This window comes from Centropristis striata, chromosome 5, assembly GCF_030273125.1.
Source record: "Centropristis striata isolate RG_2023a ecotype Rhode Island chromosome 5, C.striata_1.0, whole genome shotgun sequence".
NCBI classification, from domain to species: Eukaryota; Metazoa; Chordata; class Actinopteri; order Perciformes; family Serranidae; genus Centropristis; species Centropristis striata.
In genome coordinates, this window is record NC_081521.1 from 37,608,544 (window position 1) to 37,622,684 (window position 14,141).

General features: G+C 40.3%; 1 protein-coding gene across 1 annotated transcript; it reads right to left on the minus strand.

The window, feature by feature from the left end:
• Positions 1–1,673: 1,673 nt before the first annotated feature.
• On the minus strand, positions 1,674–12,973 carry LOC131971071 (protein phosphatase 1 regulatory subunit 12A-like). The gene is made up of 7 exons (XM_059332360.1): positions 12,846–12,973; positions 7,617–7,633; positions 7,377–7,506; positions 6,681–6,785; positions 6,459–6,509; positions 6,200–6,250; positions 1,674–2,033 (listed from the first exon to the last, which is right to left on the minus strand). The coding sequence occupies exons 1-7, from the start codon at positions 12,945–12,947 to the stop codon at positions 1,899–1,901; spliced, it is 591 nt and encodes a 196-aa protein (XP_059188343.1). The 5' UTR covers positions 12,948–12,973; the 3' UTR covers positions 1,674–1,898.
• Between the last annotated feature and the right edge of the window lie 1,168 nt (positions 12,974–14,141).

The following is a 14,141-nucleotide window of genomic DNA, read 5'->3' on the forward strand; positions in this document are numbered from 1 at the left end:
TGGACCAGCAACTCCCTTGTTCAGCAAGGTAAAATTATTGTTTTTCTCAAAAAGAAAAGCATATATTGATATAATGACTTCAGTTACACATCAGAAAGGCCTGTTTAACAGTCAACATGGTCTCACAGAAATCCGTGAAATAGCCACGGATTTCGCTTAACTCAAAATCCGTGGAATAGCCACGGAATCGCTCAAATTTCCGTGAAACTGACATGGATTTCGCTACAGTGCAAGTTAATGACAGTCATATTTTTCTGGCGAGATCTTCACCACAAAGTGATTATGTACATTCACTGAGTGAATATTTAGAAAATAAAACCTATATTTCTCACTAGAAATGTGATCAAAATCCATTTTTATGCAGAAACTAAGTCAAAATATTGATTTTTCACTAAAAATGAGAGAACTGTCCGCCATGTTTTTTGTTCTGACCGCTGGGACCTTAAAAGTCACGTGACTTGGAACAAACCAATAGGAAAAAATATCCATGGAATAGCCACGGGATATGACTGTCATTAACATGCATTGTAGCGAAATCCGTGTCAGTTTCACGGAAATTTGAGTGATTCCGTGGCTATTCCACGGATTTTGAGTTAAGCGAAATCCGTGGCTATTTCACGGATTTCTGTGAGACCATGTTGTTAACAGTATTCTTAAACTATTTTTTAATGGTCATAATATAGCTGCTGCCCCATTCTCAGCCAGTACTGACCACCATCCACTGTATGTAATGCACTGACTATGAAAAAGTACCTCATACAAACAACCCCACTCAAAAAAAAACCCAAACTGTCCCTTTAAAGCTTCAGACAGTACAATGACACAATTCAGCAGGACTGCAATGATTCACTGTCTTCAATCACCATTAACAACAAGTGGACATTGTCTTTCAGTGAAGTTTGAGGCCAAACAATGAGGACATGCTTTACAGAACTTAATCATGCAAGTGAGGAGTGACTTTGACAATATGTTCTGCTTGTGAAAAGTGAAAGAGAACAAAGTCAAAGAGAGAGAAACTGAGAGAGGGTCAATTTCCCAAATCTAGGTCATGAGGAGCGATGACTAAAAATAACCACCCTCTTTGCCAAGTATTTCCCCTCTACTAGAGACAAACAATAATCCTCTGCTCTCTAGCTGCGACATATTACCGAAAACTGGTGTATGGGCAAAGGCCTCTGGCATCAACATGACCTGTGGCAAATCACATGTTTGGAGCCCCCTTTACTATACTGAATAATAACCAAAATATCAGCATATTAATCCAGTTATCATAGTAAACCCCTCCACTAAATGCAATTCAGGAATTTTTCAAACACACCCAGCGTCTCACCCTGTGAGACAGAACTTGTTCATGAAGGCTAATGATCTCACACATTTCATTTCCTTTGGAAGATTGAGTAAACTGTTCATTTCCTTGGCAAAAAACTTGCATTGATTACACAGCACATTACACAGAAGCCACATATATTTGTTGCAAAATCAATAACGTATATTTTTACGATGCAGACTGCTACTATGGATGATTAATTCAGATGAGGACCAAAGAAAAAACTCTTAATGCAGTGTTCATGTCATGTGAAGCCCCATGCAACATGGATGTAGCTAAAAATACACTTCAAAGGAGGCTTATGAGGTTTTTTTTTTTTTTTAAGGGGGGGGAGGGGTCAGCAGAGTTGCCCTCTAATGGTCATAAAGGAAATAGGGTTAAAAGAGTGCAGAGAAAGATGCATTGCATTGTGGGGGGAGTGAGCATCGGGATGGTGCAGGACCTGCCTGAGAAGAACACAGCAGAGGACGAGGGGGCTGTAGAGGCACCAGAAGGAGAGGGGAGTGTAGAAGTTATGTGGCTGAGAAGGGGGAGAGGAGGGGGAGAAAGGAGGACAGATGATGTCAGAGGATCAGAGGTCCTCTGTCTCCGGCATGGAGGCCGTCTCAGAGAGGCGGGCGAGGACGCGCAGCATGGCTCTATTCTCAGCCAGTAGACACTCGTTCACCCTCCGCAAGGTCTGGACCTGAGCCAGAGCAGGGAAAGCCTGCACAGAGGAGGAGAGAGATACAGAGAGGGGCCGACAGAGAAAGCATGCAGGGAGGCAGGCCATGTGCAAAGAGAAAGACTGTATACATATCCACTCATACAGGCATGCGCCCACACACCCACACAGTGGAAAAGAACAACAGATCTGAGGGACTCATCAGCAAAACTTATATAAAGAATATTCACACAACAGGGAGGTTTTGAGAAGAAATAGGAAAAGCTGCACCAAGCCAAAGAAATGATGAGGCCACTTCTCTGCTCATCAAACCTGGGCTGTATGTGGAGAGTGATGAGGTGCTCAGGTGTTATTATATGCATAGCTTTGCAAAGGAGAGGGAATAAAAATTCATGAAATAAAATTTACATAACCTATAAATCTACTCTTTCACACTTTGCACAAGAGCCTACACTGTAAAAAATAATCTGTTTAATTTACGGAAAAATACCGGCAGCTGTGGTTGCCAGAACCTCACCGTAAAAATTACAGTGAGTGGGTTTTCTATTCTAAATTTAAATGTAAATATCAGCAAAAAATGTCATTTAGACTGAATAATCCTGTTATTTTTTAGGGTTATTGTGTCATTCATTCACACATCATGGTATTTCTCCATAAATTTTGCATTAAAGTGTTATATTTTTACAGCAAAACTGTGTGTTTCTTCCAGTTTATGACAGTAAAAGTAAAAGTTTTGTGCGATTCTTTGATTTACGGTAATTAAAAGTGTCTAATACGGTGATATACAATTTTTCATTTTACGCCCTATTTCTGATGTATTTGACAGTGTTTTACTGTTATTTCTACAAACATTTTTTACAGTGTAGTCAGTTATAAGTCAAAGGAAAAGAAACGATTCATTTCCCTTTTTTCTTGGCCTGACTTTTTGAGGTGAACCTCAATGTGGTTCGACAGAAACATCTGTGGTTTGACGCGATTCCTGAGGGCAAACCACACACACACACACACACACACACACACACACATACACACACACTGGGCACTTGCGTTACAGGCTAACCAAGACACAAAAGTGTAGACATGAATTTGGCCAAGAAGGATGTTTAAGGAGCACATCCAGCTGCTTCTTACAGCACCAAAACACATTTATTAAAGCAATTTGAGGCTAGCTTGTGTTTGGGACTTGTCAGTTCATGCATATAATGTTCTCTTGGTATTAGAATAAAACGGTGCAGTTTCTGGATTGGTGCCCTTGGCAAGAGAGAAGGAGAGAGTGAGGCAAGAATGCATAATGACCAGTATCCTTTTATATGCTCTGTTCATATTGAGCTCTTTGATATTAAATTAGATCTGACCAAACTCTCAAGTCCTGCAGATAATTCAACGCAGTTGCTATTAATTAAGTTTCAGAGGTTGTCGAGAATAATTCAACTTTTCTGTGTGAAATGTAAGAACCTACGTAGGATTGGGACACTAAGACATTGACACTTTCTTAAAGGGGAAAATGAGGACACACAGTTCTGTAGATGTGAAGCACCTGAAACCAGAGCAAGTCAGCTACAGAGCCACAGTGCCAGCAGGTTCAGAGGAGAAGTGGAGTCCTAACTGCACCCATAGACTGAATAAAAGAAGTGGATATCACCCATTAGTTCATGGTTTTGAAGTCTTGAGTTTGGCCTTTTGGCAAACACCATCCTCCATGACTCAAAGTCTCCTCAGAGTGTCTTTCAGTTCAACTGAATGTGAAAAACAACACTTTTAAGGACTTAAATTGTCGCCTTCCTTGTAATATCCTATAGTGCTCTTATTTTGTATTTCCCTTGTGTTGCAAGTTTCTCTGTTTCCTGTTTTATGTTGGTACTCACATCTTGTCTTGTTTCAGGTCTCTTCACTCCTTGTTCCCTGTTTGTTGTAAAGTCCTGTCCTTTGTTCTGTGCCAGTCCCTCTTGTGTCCTTGTATCAGTCAGCGTTTTTTTCATGCGTTCCCCTCTGTGTTTTCTCGGCCTGATTTTGGATTTTCATTTTTTGGATTCTGCCTGCTGATTTGGTTGCCTGGACGTGTCCTGAACCCAGCTTACCATAAAAGGACATTGCTTTGCCTGAACTGACAGTCTGAGTCTGCCTTTGCGTTCTGTTTCCTGTTGTCCAGCGTTACACTCTCTGTATTGAAGAAGACTAACTATTTATAGACCACAAATGTGTTGGCAAATGTAAAAAAAAACAGACCAAAAAAAGAATGAGAAGCAGGGTCATTCTCTCATAGACCTCTATATAATCTGACTTTTTTTGCAGCCAGTGGAGGCACCCCCTGCTGGCCATTAGAAACAATGCAGGTTTAGGGCACTTCCACAGTGGCTTCACTTATCAGACCCGGAGGTTGCTGCTCGTCTGTGCCCCACTTCTGGAGATGAAGCTGGGCGTATGTGCACCATCTCTAGGAAAGGAGTGCATTGTTGACACCTGCAGTGTCACAACTGCAGCTTTTAATCGTAACACAAAAAAAGTGCATCAACAGCAGTTACTAGAAGAAAACACTGACGTTTTTGCATTTGGAGGTCCTAGGTGTTGCTGTTATCCAACCTGGTCTCACAGAAATCCGTGAAATAGCCACGGATTTCGCTTAACTCAAAATCTGTGGAATAGCCACGGAATCGCTCAAATTTCCGTGAAACTGACATGGATTTCGCTACAATGCAAGTTAATGACAGTCATATCCCGTGGCTATTGGTTTGTCCCAAGTCAAGTGACTTTCAAGGTCCCAGCGGTCAGAACAAAAAACATGGCGGACAGTTCTCTCATTTTTAGGGAAAAATCAATATTTTGACTTAGTTTCTGCATAAAAATGGATTTTGATCACATTTCTAGCGAGAAATATATGTTTTTTTTCTAAATCTTCACTCAGTGAATGTACATAATCACTTTGTGGTGAAGATCTTGCCAGAAAAATACGGGATATGACTGTCATTAACTTGCATTGTAGCGAAATCCGTGTCAGTTTCACGGAAATTTGAGCGAATCCGTGGCTATTCCACGGATTTTGAGTTAAGCGAAATCCGTGGCTATTTCACGGATTTCTGTGAGATCATGTTGCTGTTATCTTGTCTTTCCAGTATGGCAAAGATTGGCACTAATCTGACAACAACTGAACACCAATCTGTGTTTTGTTAAACATGAAAAGTGACTTTGTGAGTGAGTGAAAAGCCAGCTTTCTGGCGTGCTTTGCAGCTAAAGAAAACAGAAAGATAATGTGCCTGTAGCTCATATATTTGAGCTTATCATGTCCATGTGTGTCCACACGTGTAAACATGCCCGAGTTTCTGACAGAACAGAATGTGAGGTGACAGGCAGGTGTCAATCACTCCTCCGCAGTAAAGCGACCACTCACCATCCCCCCTCCCCTGAGACAACCTGCTCTCAGGGCTGGTACCCACAGCGGAACCGCAGTGGGGCGTCCTGCTGAGGGAACCACGACAACACGGGGGTCAAACATCTGCTGCTGACGTACCAGACTGCTGTATGTGTCCTATTCATAATGTCATCATCTCTGTCTCACACTGGAGTTGTGATTTTATGCCTCTTGAGGAATATAACATTTCCATAACAATCAAATTATATTATTATTATTGTGTCATTTGTGACTACTTGCACAAACTACACACATACAGTGCTGACCACATCTACTGAGGCCTGAAATCTCTCTGCTGCTCGGCCCTGTCTTTGTGGAGCAGAATACACACAGTGCAGTGCAGGAATGTCTCACAAAAGCAGGTCTTTTGCTCTTGGACGGGGTTTGGTATTCAGCTGGAACTAGGTCACAATGTTCACCCCAACAGTGGGATAAGTGGAGCAGGGGAGCAGCAGCACAGGCTCCTCCTTAGCCTGGCAGGAAGTGGCCCAGTAGAACACTGTGGGTAATGAGCCTGAAGCATTAACCTTCCCTCTCCTTGACTTCAAACCCACCTGTCTTACCACAGCCCTGGAGGTTACTATATGAGTGTGTTTTGCTTTGTAAAAACACTTTAGGCGTGGTTGATTTAGCATGGGTGAGACGGGCTTGGCTGGAGGTGCGTACCTTCAACTGCTGTTAGTGTTATTACAGCGTTGGGGGGAAAAACATTTTTAAAAATGACGCACAGCTTGTGTAAGAGGAAAAATATGCTATTTAAATCCACAGTGAGTATGCACAAATTATTTTTGCATGCACTGACCTTTAACTCATCCTCCATGTTTGACACTCTTTTCTCAAGAGCTTGTTTTTCCTGTAAATAAAAAACCAAACAGAAATAAGTATACTGCAACGCTCACTTGAAAAACACAGTGAAAAGCGCTTTGACTGTGATTTGAGGTAGACAGGACAATTTGAGGGAAAAAAGCCAAAAGGAATATGGACGTTCATCTATCTTTATAGCGCAGAAGAGCATGATCAAATAAAATACCAAAATGCCAAAAGGTTGCCAACACACTTACCCTTTTCTCCGAGTCAAGTGCTGTAGATCTCTCTGATATTCTGTCGTGCCTCTAGAAGGTTAGAATGGTGCTGTTATTGTAAAGTGCTGGGAGAATTATATTTATCTTTAAACATGATTTCATTAAGTAATCAGCCACGACCTTCCTTCTGCACACCAGTGGGAAAAGAATGACAGTGAAGCAGTGAACAGATGCATTTTTTAAATTTAATTTTTTTTCTACCTGAGTGACTTTCTCCAGCTGGGAACGTATCTTGACCAGTTCCTGTTTGCTGTCCTGCAGCCTGGACTTCAGCTTCTCATTCTCATGCAAAGCTTCTGCATACATCTGAAAGTGCAAAAAAAATTAAGATTAAGGAATAGCTTTATTCCAAAGATTCTGCTTTTTTTTAATCCATCAATCAATATTTAGTTTTATGTTTAAAATATTTTGTCTACTTTGTGGTTCTCTACATGTGCTTGCTAAAAGTGTTCAATATTAAATAAATAAATAATATATAATAATAATACATATTATTATTATTGTTTGTATTATTATTATTATTATTATTATTATTTTGTTTTGTTTTATTTATTTTTTATAATTTTATATTAATTTCTATTATATATATAGTATATATATATTTAACATATTAAGAGAATATACAGATAAAAAACATTTTCATTTTATTTCAGAAAATATCTGATTTTGCTATAAGCTAGACATTACCATATGAAGTACATAGATATGTGGTGTTTCTACAAATGAGTTATATATTAAATATTATGTTAAAGTTATCTTAAAGTCTAATTAAATCTCCATCTGCTTGCCCTTATTGGAATGTTATTAAAATAGATAAATCTGCCTGGTGATGTAGCAGCTTCCTGCAGCACATGAATCATTCAGGAGCGATGGTGCTTGTTTAAACAGAGGTACTACCTTCTTATAGTCTTTGGTAGTGGAATCTTGCTCCTGTCTGTTCAGAGCAGACAGCCTCGTCTCTCTCCGACTGTAAGAGCTGGTGCGGCCCAGTGGTTTGTCTGTCGCGCTCTCCCCGCTGGAGTCATATCTAAAAGTAACACATTCAGTACAAACTGCCACTTTATTTAGGGCATTTATTTTTCTCAGGATATACAGGCCTATATTACAGGAGATGAAAAAACAATGATAAATCCTCACCTTGACAATCTGTCATGCTGGAAAACAAAGAACAAACCATGTTAGTTTGATCACTCAGCAGTTCAGCATTGGAACAACACAGTGTAAAAAATGTTCTGCCACGGTACCATTCAGATTTATTTGCTTGATAAGACCAAACAGAGGCTTGGCAGTGAAATATTTTCCATTTCGAGACAACAGAGAACAAAACAAAACTTCCAAGTGAATTATCACAGCGTGTTCAGAGACCTGAAGTCCCAGGGGGGGAGAAATGCATGCAGAAGTGCGATATAATTCACCCAAACACTGTGCTGACAGGGTTCACACAGGTCAAACCTCCCTGGTGAGCCCGGTTAATCTTTCAGAACACGAGACTGCCACGCAAATGCCTGCAGCATAAAGATGACATCATGACATCAGAAGCTAAGTATCTCCAGTGTGACAGGTCAACGTCTGACCTCAGACAGCAGACTGATAGCAGGCAGTCCTGGCAGGGTTTTGCTATAACTAGTCCATTGCACAGGGCTGCCAAGTGGCCTGTTGTGCTCATATACTGAATTTGTTTCCACTTCAGCGAGGAGTCTGGGTATTGTGCTACATTCCGTGGAGTTTTGTGATGTGCATATAATTTATTAGCACAGAACTGGTAGGTGTAGTTTATGTGCATGGATTGAAGAAAAGAACACCAAATCTACAAAGAGATGCAGAGCTGCAAGGAGAGACAAAGAGATAACCAAGGGTGGAATGTAACTAAGTGCATTTACTCAAGTACTGTGTAGAATTTTGAGGTATGTGTATCTTACTATATTATTTCCATTTTATGTAACGTTATGCTTCTACACCACTACAATTTAGAGGCAATTATTGTACTTTAAACTCCACTACATTTAGCTGACAGCTTTAGTTACTTTTCAGGTCAAGATTTAACGTGAAAAACATGATTAATTTAAAATTATTGTGCTTTTTTTAAATAAATTAAACCACATAACAGTATATTAAGTAGTTAAAATTAAGAGTAAAATGCTGCTTAAATAAATGCATCAATAATTAATAATGTATTTGGAATATATAAAACAATCTGAGAAGGGCCATTCGGCATGACGAGTACTTTTACTTTTTATACTTTAAGTTAATTTTGATTCTGACACTTTTGTACTTTTACTTTAGTAAATTTTAAATGCAGGACTTTTACTTGTAGTGGAGTCACAGTGTATAGTGTGATATTAGTGCTTTTACTTAAGTAAGGTACCTGAATACTTCTTCTCCCACTGGAGACAACTATGAAAATAGGAAACACAACCACAAAGACCCACAAAACGACTACAAAGAGACACAAAGCAAATACAAAGAGACTCAACATGGCCACAAAGAGGCACTAAATGAATGCAAATAAGTAAGATGACCACAAAGAGAGGCAAAGAGACATAAAATGGCAAGTATACTGACTGCAAAGTGACAATAACAACAACAAAAAAGGCTAAACAACCATAAAGTCTGTGTGTTTTACTCCTATGTAGGAGAGCTTGTGGGGCCTTTTGCATGTCTGTGCCCAGGGGCCCATTGTCTTAAAATCCACCCATGTTTATGTGTCTGTTGCCTCCCTGTGTTAATGTGTTTATACACTGTGCACAGTTTCTCCAATATCAAAATCCGTATCCATCCAGATCTTCAGGCAGACCTGTTCCTGCACCGAACCGATCTGAACAAATAGATAAGTGACTGCCATCAGCTGATAAACGTGGCACATGAGAGGATGATGACTGGAGGTGTTTACTACCAGTCAGAGACCAGAAAAGAGAGACAGAGAAGGAGAGAGAGGAGGCCGTAATATGAGTACAGACTGATCCATGATGTCTTTACAATAGCCAATGCAGTAAACTCTCGTAAACTTTTCTCTTAAATTCAGAGGATTTGGAGTTGCTGTCTCGCCAGGAAAAGAGGGCTTTAAACACCTCTGTTTAGAAATAAACTGCAATAAACGTCTTGTGTGGTGGTCCAAGGTGTTTGAGATGAGAAGCAGATGCAGACTGCATTAAAAGCATAGGAGGACAATGTCAAAAGGAGCAGAGCACACAGTTATTCCTGCGCTCACATTTACAAAGTCTGGGCATATTTCACGCAGCGTCAAAGGAGCTATCCCTCAGCAAGTGTTTACATAACTGAGCCAGCGCTGCCTGTCCTTATGTGGTCATGTGCTTAAGCAGAGCTATCCAGGAAAAAACAGACCTCCATGACCTCAGATGAAAAAGGGCCAAGGATGGAGCCATGAAGAGCTCTCACTCACTCCAATTTCTCTGGGGAGATTCCTCGATCAGATTTGGTGCATATTCATTAATCAACCGTTGATTTGCCCATTGGTTTTCTGAATAAATCATCATGTACTCTGCTTTAAGGAATAAGAACTTTCACACATCCCTTCCTGAAACGCTTTTGAGATTATGAGTTCCTGTACGCAAACCTATTTCACACTAAAGGATTAGCAAATTGGTGAAATGAGTTTTTTAAAAACTTTCCAGTGAAATCTTCAGCGAGCCCAGTGGGGTTTACGGGACCTGATTCAGAGTCGAAAAGAGGGAATTCTTACAGAAATACACGCACTTACAAATATGTCTGCGTCATGAAACTGTTTGTCCGGATTTAAAAGCACTGATGCGATTCCCTTGAAAACTAGAGTGAGTCAGATGTGGCACATGTAGCTCAGCGAAGTATGTGAGGCAGAGCAGATGCAACAGAGACAATCAACTGAGGGGGGAGAGGAACAACAGGGTGTCAGGCTGATGGAAACGGGTGCATGCTTGAACCGCAGGCACTCTGTAAACACAACGGCCTCCAGTTTTATGGTTTGCCAGGACCAACATCATGCACACCAGGGGGGAGTCGTAGGTATACGCATACAGGCTGCCTGCATGAGCTCACCGCTACAGTATATAAATGATAATGTCAACAGTTAGCAGTTTGCAGGAGCCAATAAAATCATCATTAGGAGACTCTTCACCCTCCTTCTCACCTCTTCCCCTCGTTCTGTCACAGCATCACGCCTTCAGAGCTGACTGGATTTTGCAGTAGGAAAATCTGAGCTACACACACACACACACACACACACACACACACACTCTCTCTCTCTCTCTGTCTCTTTTTCTCCCCGCCATTGGAACTGACACTGCACACACAATCATAAAAGACGTTTCTTCCACATTCACTCACCTTTTCTCACTTCAGACACTTCTTCTCTCTTAACTCTTCACATCTGAGCCTCTCTGGCCCCTGAGAGGATCTTCCTCTTTCTCAGTTTTTTAAGAGCACTGAATCAAAACGCCCCACATCCAGTGGCGGAAAAGAAGTACTCAGATCCTTTATGAAAGCAAGAGTACTAATACCATAATGGAAAAATTCTCAATTCAAATTTTAAGTCTGTACAGTATAGAATCCAAGATAAAAGTCTATATTATTGACTTCTACAGTACATTGTTAGATGTTTAATGTATCAGTACATAAGCAGTATTTTACCATTATAGCTGGTCAAGATGGAGCTTGTTTTAATTGCTTTATATGCAGTTAGTTTAATCCAGTGGGGTCTCAAATCTGGGTGGTCATGAGATGATTGTGCCAATAAATATGAATATACATCGGACATATGAGACATTTTGAAATGTTTTCCCTTTGGGGAAATATTGGATAATTTTATCAGCAAATGAAACCATCTCATCTGTTACATTTCATAAGCTCATCTGAGGTTTTCTTTGATGTAGAATTTTCAAGTGAAGTGAAACTAGCAAATATAGCTGTCAAATAAATGTAGAGGAGTAAAAATTTAAGTTGCAGCAAATGGAAATACTCAAGTACATTATGCAATAATTTGGCAGGTTACTTACTTCCCACCACTGTGGACATCTGTCAAATGATGAGTGTGATACATGAAAGCAAATATGTTTCTGTTTCTTTTTTGTTGCTCGCAGCTGAAGCACACATTGTACTTCACTAAAGTGGACCAGGTTCTCATCAAAACATTGTGACAAGTGCTAAAAATATTTCTTCAACCTGATTCCGCCCCCCTCTGCATCATATTTTCTCTCCCATGAAAACTCAAACCAATTCACATGGATTGACATCATGGAAAATGAATGCTTGCGTTTCACCATGGATACAACACAGAGAGACTGACAGATTTTGTAAAGAGAGCAGAAAAATGACAGCATCCACTGGTAGCATTCAGTGCTGTAATGAGAGAGTTGGTAGTGTTGCATAACATTAGATAAGCAAATGTGTGCATCTCGAAATAGACACAATTGCATTGCTTAGTATTTCAGCATTTTTTTCTGCCCCTTTAAATGTTGCTGTCACAGTGAGTACAGCTCAGTCTGCCGCGCTGACATAAACACAAGAGTCAAACAACGCCCATGAGAATAAGCCACTTAGAAAAAAAAGAACAAAACAGGAAATTACAGAAGAAGCAATTCAATCCAAAAGTGTTTTCCAGAAAATATGGTCAGACTCTGAGTGCAAATACTCGCCTCTCTTTTCACCGGTCATCAAATAAGCTGTTTCATCATTTCCATAAATTAATTTGTTGAAATGGTGGATGTATATAATTGTTAAAAAATATTAGGAAATACCTCTTATTCTTTAAATGCAATTGTGAAATATTTACTTGTTTAACTGAACAGGCTCACAGTAGCATATGTCCAAACATATAAATACTTTATAAGGGCTTCAACTAACAGCTATTCCCATTATGAGCTAATCGGCCAGTTTAGTCATCAAGTAATTACTTTGTCTTAAAAATGTCATAAAATACTGAGAAAAGCCTGGTATAATTTACAAGTTCAAGGTGATGTCTTGTTGTAAAAATAAAATAAAAAATATTTTACAGTCATAGATGACAAAGAAAAGTAGCCATTGCTCACATTAGACAATAATTTAATTAATTAATTAAAAATAATTATTCAAAAAATAGCAAAAATGCACAAAGCTCTTTCTCTTAAAGGATTTAGTCTGAATCCACAAAAGAAAAAAAACTGATTGATGCACTAAAACCAACAGGAAGTAATTGTTTCTTGGATTAACATACTACAAAGTCACTTGATAGAGAAAATAAACATTTTGTCCTTACTTTTAACAGCTTAGTGTAAATTAAATTCCATACAGAGAGATATGACATTAGACACATCAATGCTGCTAAATTGGTGAAATCATTAAGTGTAAAAATGCAAAAGGTGCATTTCTCTATAAAAAAAAAGTTTCTGGTCTTACTCTGTAGTTTTTGTCAGTGGGGGACGGAGAGGACGGTGGTGAATCTGTCACTGACTTCCTGGTGCGAGTCAGGTCCTTGGTGCGCGGGTAGTAGGATGACATCTCCCCCCTCTTCTCTGGACTGCCAGGTCAACTTCTACTGTAACATTCAGCGAGGCCACCAGCAGATAACAGCTGCACACACGCACAGATCCCCTCAAGCAACAGTGACGCAGATGCCCATGACTGCGCTTCCAGGGAATCCTCAGCAACAACAGGTGTGTGTGTGTGCGTGTATGTTTGTGTGTGTGTCTGAGTCCAGCTTCACACACACATGAGCTGAAGAGAGCTGCTACTAAGTTTGGAGGGATTTCAGATGTGTGGTCCCGCCTTCTTCAAAGCTCAGACAGTGAAGCAGTAATCAGATAGAAATGCAAAGAAAAACAAAGCAAATTAACCCCTGTTTGTGAGAAAAACTGAGAAATAACTCTTTAAATATTAAAGCAAACAAACGATCCTCGCTTGTCTCCGCTCTGTCAACACTGAGCTCTTTGATGAAATGTGAAAAAGTCCAAAAGGAAGCAGCCAAGAGAGAAAAGTTTGTTCCCTTTGCTGCCTCTTCCTATGTTTCCCAAAGTTATACACACACACACACTCTCTCTCTCCATCTCCCTCCCTCTCTTGCTTTCCCTCTCTCCTTCTCCTTTCACTGCTTGGTCGCCCTCCCAGTCCCTCCACACCCCCAACCCCCCCTCCTATCCCCCCCTGCTTCTCCCTGCTCTCTTCAACTTTGGCGGTCTGCCAGAGGCTCTGCTATGGCCGAACTCGGCACTGAGGGCTAAAATTGTCCACTGATGTGGACGGGGGATAAGGGGGGAGGTGGAGCACAAAGCCAGAATCGGAGGGGGGGCTGCAGTACTGTGTGTCCTGGAAGGTCAACGCACAGTATTACCTGAGGAGCCATCAACACCCGTGAAGTGTCCAGTTATCTCCGTGCACCCCACAGTGCGATGGAGAGGAGATGCTGTTAGTGGGAGAGTAACACAGTGCTCACATGGAGCCACGTTTACTCTTTCCAAAATCTATTTCACATGTTTGCCCTTTAATATTAACAAGGCCTTGGTGACTTTGTCCTACAGCTGTGATGATCTATTCCATGCTGAGGCTTGTAATAGACTCATTTCCATCTGTCTTCAAAATCAGAATCTCATTAAAGGTATAATATGTAACTTTTCTGCAATAAAATGTCAAAAACAACTAGACCTATGTGATGTATATTGTTGAGTTGTACGCAGTCGTCACAAATGTTTCCCAAAA

What these genes read in the sequence shown, in the direction of transcription:
- LOC131971071 (XM_059332360.1), bottom strand. Translation starts at nt 12,947, where the DNA reads ATGTCATCCTACTACCCGCGCACCAAGGACCTGACTCGCACCAGGAAG. An exon ending in CACTTGACTCGGAGAAAAGG is followed by an intron (nt 6,251 to 6,458) that starts GTAAGTGTGTTG and finishes TTTTATTTACAG; the next exon opens with GAAAAACAAGCTCTTGAGAA. An exon ending in ACATGGAGGATGAGTTAAAG is followed by an intron (nt 2,034 to 6,199) that starts GTCAGTGCATGC and finishes TCCTCTGTGCAG; the next exon opens with GCTTTCCCTGCTCTGGCTCA.